General features: G+C 47.9%; 1 protein-coding gene across 1 annotated transcript; it reads right to left on the bottom strand.

Moving 5' to 3' along the window:
• Positions 1-422: 422 nt before the first annotated feature.
• LOC119961228 (zinc finger protein 214-like) lies at positions 423-1,523 on the bottom strand (the record flags this gene model as incomplete). Its single annotated transcript, XM_038788678.1, has 1 exon — positions 423-1,523. A coding segment is annotated over one exon (765 nt), but the record flags the coding sequence as incomplete, so codon positions are not given.
• Positions 1,524-8,276: the final 6,753 nt, after the last annotated feature.

Here is an 8,276-nt window from a genome sequence, read left to right as displayed (position 1 = left end):
GATTAGGAGAGGCGGGGAATGTGCAACGAGACCTGGGTATCCTTGTACACCAGTCACTGAAGGTAAGCATGCAGCTACAGCAGGCGGTAAAGAAGGCAAATGGTATGCTAGCCTTCATTGCGAGCGGATTCGAGTACAGGAGCAGGAATATCTTGCTATTATTACACAGGGCCGTGGCGAGGCCATATCTGGAATATTGTGTGCAATTTTGGTCTCCTTATCTGAGGAAGGATGTTCTTGCTCTAGAGGGAGTGCAGCGAGCGTTTACCAGACTGATTCCTGGGATGGTGGGACTGACGTATGAGAGATTGAATCAGTTAGGTTTGTATTCGCTGGAGTTCAGAAGAATGAGGGGGATCTCATAGAAACCTATAATATTCGAACAGGACTTAACAAGGTAGATGCAGGAAAGATTTTCCCGATGGTGGGAGTGTACAGAACCAGAGGTCGCAATCTGAGGATACGGGGGAGACCATTTAGACAGAGATGAGGAGAAATTTCTTCAACCAGAGAGTGGTGAGCCCGTGGAATTTGTTACCACAGGAAAACTTTAAGGCCAATACATTATTTGTTTGCAAGAAGCAGTTAGATATCGCACTGAAGGCGAAGGGGGTCAAAGGATGTAGAGGGAAAAGCGGAATTAAGCTATTGAGTTGGATGATAAGCCATGATCATAATGAATGGCAGAGCAGGTGCGAAGGGCCAAATGGCCTCTTCCTGCTCTCCCTTTTCATGTTTCTATATAATCCCTTCCCACACTAAGAGCAGATGAATTGCCTCTCTCCAGTGTGAACTCGCCGGTGTTTCTGAAGGTTGGACGAATTACTGAATCCCTTCCCACACTGAGAGCAGGTGAATGGCCTCTCCCCAGTGTGAATTCGCTGATGTTTCCGCAGGGTGGATAAATCACTGAATCCTTTCCCACACTGAGAGCAGGTGAATGGCCTCTCCCCAGTGTGAATTCGCTTATGTCTCTTCATGGTGGATGAACTAACAAATCCCTTCCCACACTGAGAGCAGGTGAACGGCCTCTCCCCAGTGTGAACTCGCTGATGGTTCCGAAGGTTGGACGAGTTATTGAATCCCTTCCCACACTGAGAGCACGTGAATGGCCTCTCCCCAGTGTGAATTCGCTGGTGTGTCTGCAGACTGGATAAATGTGTAAATCCATTCCCACACTGAGAGCAGATGAATGGCCTCTCCCCAGTGTGAATTCGCTGGTGTGTCTGCAGGGTGGATAAATCACTGAATCCCTTCTCACAGAGGGAGCAGGTGAATGGCCTCTCCCCAGTGTGAACTCGCTGATGTCTCCGTAGGTTGGATGAAGAACTGAATCCCGTCCCACACTGGGAGCAGGTGAATGGCTTCTCCCCAGTGTGAACTCGCTGGTGTGTATGCAGACTGGATAACTGAGTGAATTCCTTCCCACACTGAGAGCAGGTGAATGGCCTCTCCCCAGTGTGAACTCGCTGGTGTGACTGCAGGTTAAAGAAGTGAGTGAATCCTTTCCCACACTGAGAGCAGGTGAATGGCCTCTGCCCAGTGTGACTGCGGCGATGAATCTCCAGCACAGATGGGGCTCTAAATCCCTTCCCACAGTCAGCACATTTCCACGGTTTCTCCATGTTTTGGGTCTCCTCGTGTCTCTCCAGATTGGACAATCAGTTGAAGCCTTGTCTACACACAGAACATGTGCACTGTCTCTCCTCACTGTGAATGGTGTGATGTTTTTTTCAGGCCGTGTGTCTGGTTGAAGCTCTTTTCACAGTGAGTTCACTGGAACTCTCTCACTCGGATGTGTTGTGTGGGTCTCGGTGCTTTTCCAGTCACACTGATATTTCAAATCTTTTGACGCCGAAAGATCGGACAAACATTTCTCCTTCTCGTCGATGATGTTCAGAGCCCGTTGTTTTCAGATCAGAAGGAATCGAGTGAGTTTGTCACATCGAGACGTGATGTTTGAGATTTCTGTCTATAATTCCTCCTCTTCTAATATCCTTTAAAAACAATTTACGAAAGTCATCACTGTTATTACAGGATAGGAATTCAGAATAGACAATTCTACTTCCTATGGAATATAATTTCCTCTCTCCTTTTCCAAAATCTGTAAATCTCCATCCGACACAATCTCCCTCCATTCTCACTCTGCTGTATCTAATATTCACCCTCCCAATTCTCCTGAAGGGCTGATTCATGTTGATTGACAGATCCAAGCTCAGCTCACTGCTTCCTGACCAGGACGCAGAGATTATAATAGGATCAAGAGTAGGCCATTCGGCCCACCGAGTCTGCTCAACCATTCAATGAGATCCTTGGCCGATCTACCTCAGCACCATTTTCCCACACGATTCCCATATCCCTCGATATCTTCAACATCTAGAAACCTGTCAATATTTGTCTTGAACATACCTAATGGCTGAGGCTCCATATTCCTCTGGGGAATTCCAAAGCTTCACCACATCCTCGAGTGAAGAAATCCCTCCTCATCTCAGCTTTCACTCTATTTTCCTACATGTTCTCCATAACCCTTAACTCCATTGTCAATAAAATATCTGTCTAACTTGTGGTTCAATATATTCAATGACCCCCAGATACAACTGGTCCCTGTGGAAGAGAAATCCAAGACAACCCTCTGAGGGAAGAGATAGCTGGAAATCTATAACATAGCTACAGTCTTATAGTACATGGCGAGAAATAATTATGAATTTTATTACGGAACTGTAATTAATATATCTAATCTGTACCAGATAAGAACATGAGACGGATACCTGTCCATTTACTGTCCCTGAAATGTAGCCCTCTCCTGGGGTACCCACACCTTTCATTGTAAACATTAGGAAAGAGTTTTTAAAAATATATTTGGAGTAACCAACTTTTTATTCCAATTAAGGTGCAAAATTAGCTTGTTCAAATCACCTACCCTGCACATCTTTGGGTTGTGAAGGTGAGACACACGCAGAGACGGGGAGAATGTGTAAACTCCACATGGATAGTGACCCGGGGCTAGGATCGAACCCGGATTCTCAGCGCCATTAGGCAGCAGTGCTAACCACAGCACTACCATGGCCCCAGAGACCACCCTTTCAGTAAGAAAAATAATTGCATCCACCTGTTAACGGGGTGGGAGGCAGAGGTTGGAAACACTTTGTGGAGCCACGAAATTTCATTTAATTTTGTTTCCCAATTAAATGGAAATTTAACGTGATTCGAGGTTGGGCTCAAATCATCAGAGGACTCTGGTCGCGATTCTCCGACCCCCTGCCGGGCCGGAGAATCGGCAGGGGACTGCGCGAATTGCGCCATGCCACCTCAACGCCATTCTCCCACCCATAAAAAAAATCGGGCAGGCGCGCCTAGTGCTGGGCCGCACGGAGAATCGCCGCAAACAGCCATAGCGGCGATCCTCCGGCGGCGCCGCGATTCTCCGGCCCGAATGGACCGGCCGGCCGACTGAAAAGATCCTAGTCCCGCCGGCGCTGTTCTAACATGCTCTGGGCCCGGCTGGACCTCGGGGTTGAACGGTCCGGGGGCGGCCTGTGGGGGATGGGCCACTTCAGCGCTGTGCTGGCCCCCCCAGGACCCGGGAATCGGGTCTCGGAACCTGCGCCGGAGTAAAGTACTCCTGTTTTGGCGCCGGCACTCTGACGCCGGACCAGAGAATCGCGGCCCTGGTCTGTGGGGAGGAAGGAAACCCAGGGAGGTGGACAGGGAGTATTCACAAACACCCGCTGGAGGCCCCAAATCCCAATGAGACCCATTGATTTTATTGTCAGTCTGCAGACAGGAGCTGGAGAACTGAACCCAGGCAGAGGAGAGGGAGGGAGAAAACTGGGAGTGGAGGAAAGAAATGGTGCAGATGGTGAGATGGGTTTGGATTTCAGCCCAGGGAGGAGGGAGAGTGTGTGGGACGGGGATTTACAGCTTTGGGGGAACAAGAGAGCAAACAATGTTCCAGAGAAACTAGAATTGTCTGTTCAGAATTTCTATCCTGGACTGAGTGCTGACGATTGTTTTTTTTATTAAATATAGAGTACAAAATTGTATTTTGTCCCAATTAAGGGGTAATTTTATCCGTCACATCTTTTTGGATTGAAACCCATGCTGACAAGGGGAGAATGTGCAAAGTCCATATGGACAGAGACCCGGGATCAAACCCGGGTTCTCGGCTAACCACTGAGCCACCGTGCCTGCCCCTAATGACTTTTATAAACTCCTCTTACAGGATATTACAAGGGGAGGATTTACAGATGGAAACTCAAATCAAACTTCACAGCAAGATTTAACAGAGTCACTCCATTCATCAGGACCTGAATATCATTGGCCTGTGAATGTAGACGAAGAAATGTTTGTCTGCTCTGTCTGTAGGAAAAGATTTTCAACATCAGTGTGACTGGGACTGCTGCCTCACGGTGCCGAGGTCCCAGGTTCGATCTCGGCCCCGGGTCACTGTCCGTGTGGAGTTTGCACATTCTCCCCATGTTTGCGTGGGTTTCAGCCCCACAACCCAAAGATGTGCAGGGTAGGTGGATTGGACATGCTAAATTGCCCCTTAATTGGAAAAAAAAATGGATACTCTAAATTTATTTTTTAAAAAGATCAGCGTTACTGAAAAAAGACCCGATACACACACACTTGAGTTCAACTGATCGTCAAACTTGGAGAGGGACAAGGACACCAGCAGCATGCTGTAACCATGGAAATGTGGGGACTGTGGGAAGGGATTCAGGTCTCCATGTGAGTTGGAAATTCATCATCACCGTCACACCCGCGACAGACCATTCGCCTGTTCTAAGTGTGGGAAGGGATTCACTCAGTTATCCTAGTGAGGATTTACCAGGATGTGGGAGCCGAGCTGGTGAGGAAGCGAGCGGCCTTTAATAAGGTTCAGGCTGCTCTATCGAAGAAAGGAGTTCCATTCGGGGTGGTTTACCCAGCAAAGCTATGAGTTGCAGATGAGTCCAAAGACTTTGATTTTGAGACTCCAGAGGAGGCGACTGCCTTCATTGAGGGGCTCATTGGTCTGGGAGTATGATTCTCGCTTCGGGTGTTTTGGTTTCGAAATTTGCGGGAGGCCCCGGGTTCAAATCCCGGACAAGCCCTTTGATAATGTTTTCTGTTGGCCAAGCAACATGTTTTAAGGGGTAGTAACTGTAGCACAGTGGGTAACACTGTTGCTTCACAGCTCCAGGATCCCAGGTGCGATTCCTGGCTTGGGTCACTGTCTGTGCGGAGTCTGCATGTTCTCCCTGTGTCTATGTGGGTTTCCTCCGGGTGCTCTGGTTTAATCTCACTAGTCACGAAAGACATGCTGTTAAGTCATTTGGACATTCTGAATTCTCCCTCTGTGTACCCAAACAGGCACCGGAATGTGGCGACCAGGGGCTTTTCACAGTAACTTCATTGCAGTGTTAATGTTTTTTTAAAATATGAATTTAGAGTGCCCAATTCATTTTTTCCGATTGAGGGGCAATTTAGCATGGCCAATCCACCTACCCTGGACATCTTTGGGTTGTGGAGCCGAAACCAAGGCAAACACGGGGAGAATGTGCAAACTCCACACAGACAGTGACCCGAACCTGGGATCCGGCGCCGTGAGGCAGCAGTAGTAACCACGGTGGTCAGTGGGTGGTTGGCGGGTACATTGGTGATGCTGGTGAATGGCTATGCCCCTAACTAGGACAATGTGGCATTTGTAAAAAGAATTGTTCCCCCATACATGGATACACATCAATTAATTCTTGGAGGAGATTTCAACTGTTTTCTGGATCTTAAATGAACTGGTCCAAGCCCATTCAACCGCTACAAAAACAGGAAAAGGGAATGAAACCGGACAGACCTCCCGGCAGCGACCCAGGCACCGGAAATGACAACGGCAAACCCAGCAAAAGATAAAGAAAAGCTGTTCAATAGCAGATTGTAAAAGGATTATGGGACACAGATTTAAGATTGTGAGCAAGATCTACAGGGGAGATATGAGGAAGAAAATTTACACAGTGTGGTAATGATTTGAACTCAATGCTTACACACAAAGGTCAATAATCTCCAGGTCCTGATCACCAGAAAAGTGCTGTCAGAATTTGATGTGAGGATTGGTTGTGAGTTTCCTGTCCCTTTCTAAGTCCCTGTGAAAGAAGTTTACAAAGGCATCACTGTCAGTCCAGAAATAAATTCAGGAAAGATAAACATTTCTCCTGGTTTGAGTTTGCTGTGTGTAAATCCTCCCGACTAATCCCCTATAAAAGGAGTTTCCAAAATCAATTAGTCAGTTCAGTATAGAAATTCACAATGGACCTCTCTTCCTGCTCCCTGGTCCAGGATTACCGCTCATGCCGCCTCGCCCCCCCCCCCCCGCTGCACACTGACCCTCGTCATCAGCAGTCCCCTGATTTGAGGGTCATGCTGACATAGGGTTGTGAGTTTCTGCCCTGGGTCTTCATGTGGCTGAACAGGGCCACAGAGCTTTGGACACATCGGGCAGGATGGACAATGAGACAGCGAAATCTGGAGAGCAGGATTGGCTTCCTTTCTTTCCATCTCTGCCACCGCTTTGCATCATCAATAAGACATTGGGACTGAAAGACTAATCCAGTTTGATGGACAAGTTGTCTCCATTCTGAACAATGGGGAACAAGCCCCTCCCACTCATTGAAACATCGGCCCCGACAAAGATGAGAAACGCGCATGCGCCCTGATGCACATCCATAAAGATGGCGGCCGTTAAACCCGAGCCGAAGATGAGGAGCTACAGCTCCGCTCGTACAAACTGGGTCCCGTAAACATTTCAGAGGTTTGCGATTGCAACAACTTTAACCAACGTTTCCGCCCGCCCCCGCGATCTCTCGCTCCCTCCGTATTGTTAACGCCTCATACCGATTTCCGATCTGAAAAAGACATCCTTCTCATCGCCATTACCCACACTGCGCATGCTTTCAATCACAGCGGGCCCCGCCCCTCATTCACTCCGATTGGTTGGAGGACCAGCCGCTCCCGTTCGGCCCTCCAGTACCGCCCCCTCCACTTCCTACTGGTCCGGAGCTGCCATCAATCACCCGGGCATTGTGACGGCAGATTTCAGGCTGACTCGCTGATTGTTCAATACATTTTTTTTTGGTAAATGTTTTTTTATTGGGTTTTTTTCAACAAAGTATATTTACCGTTATGTACACAGGATAAGAAACATATATAAATATAACACACACACACATGTATAGAAGAGAAGGACACACCCCAACATACCAAAGAAAGAAAAATAGTGAATAATTTTTAAAATACAATAAAAATAAAATAGAATAACTGGTAGGATATGTGCACCAGCTCAACAGCAGCAACTCTGTACACCTGGCAAATTATTTACAACACATAAGTAAGCGACTGTTTGCGGGCGGGCGGGGGGGGGGGGGGGGGAGGGGAGGGGAGAGATTGGGGAGGTAAATATACATTCGGGTGCCGGAGAAACAATTACAGTGAGCAATACTCGAATGGGTTTGGTGTTGGTGTTGTCTGCTTGCTTCTCCCGGACGATCTCGCTGCCGTCTTGCGCTCACCTCCGCTTCTGCCGTTGCTCCTGTCTTTCCTTATTCTCCTCGTTCCCTACTCCTGGAGATACCATGTTCGTTAATGTAACCCGCGCCTTCCTTCCAGCTCTCATTTCCCTGCCTCTCTCCTACCTCCATGGATTGTTCAATACATAGAGATACAATTATAGAATTTATAGTGCAGAAGGAGGCCATTCGGCCCATCTAGTCTGCACCGGCTCTTGGAAAGAGCACCCTACTTAAGACCACACCTCCACCCCATCCCTGTAACCTAGCAACCCCATCTAACATAAGGGCAATTTAGCATGGCCACACCTGACCTGCACATCTTTGGACTGTGGGAGGAAACCGGAACACCCGGAGGAATCCCACGCAGACACGGTGGGAACAGGCAGACTCCGCACAGGCAGTTACACCTTTTGTTGTGGTTTCTAGCTGATTTTGGTCTTTATTTTGACTGGACCACATGCTTGGGGAAAGCAAGAGAGGAAAGAAGGTTTGATAGAAACTAAAATGATCTGTTGTGAATTTCTACCCTGTTCTTCTGGTGATCATTTTTGTAAACTTCTTTTTCAGGCATTAGAACGGGAGGATTGGCAGCTGGGCAACTCGAACCAAATATAACATCCAGATCTGACTGTCACTCAATTCATTAGCATCTAAATATCACAAACTGTCAATGTGTTTGTCTGTTCTGACTGTGGGAAGAGATTTCAAACATCAGTGTGACTGGAAAACGCC

The sequence above is a fragment of the Scyliorhinus canicula genome, unplaced genomic scaffold (assembly GCF_902713615.1).
Source record: "Scyliorhinus canicula unplaced genomic scaffold, sScyCan1.1, whole genome shotgun sequence".
Lineage (NCBI taxonomy): Eukaryota > Metazoa > Chordata > Chondrichthyes > Carcharhiniformes > Scyliorhinidae > Scyliorhinus > Scyliorhinus canicula.
The sequence above is the reverse complement of the archived record's forward strand: the minus strand, read 5'-3'. Positions and strand labels throughout refer to the sequence as shown.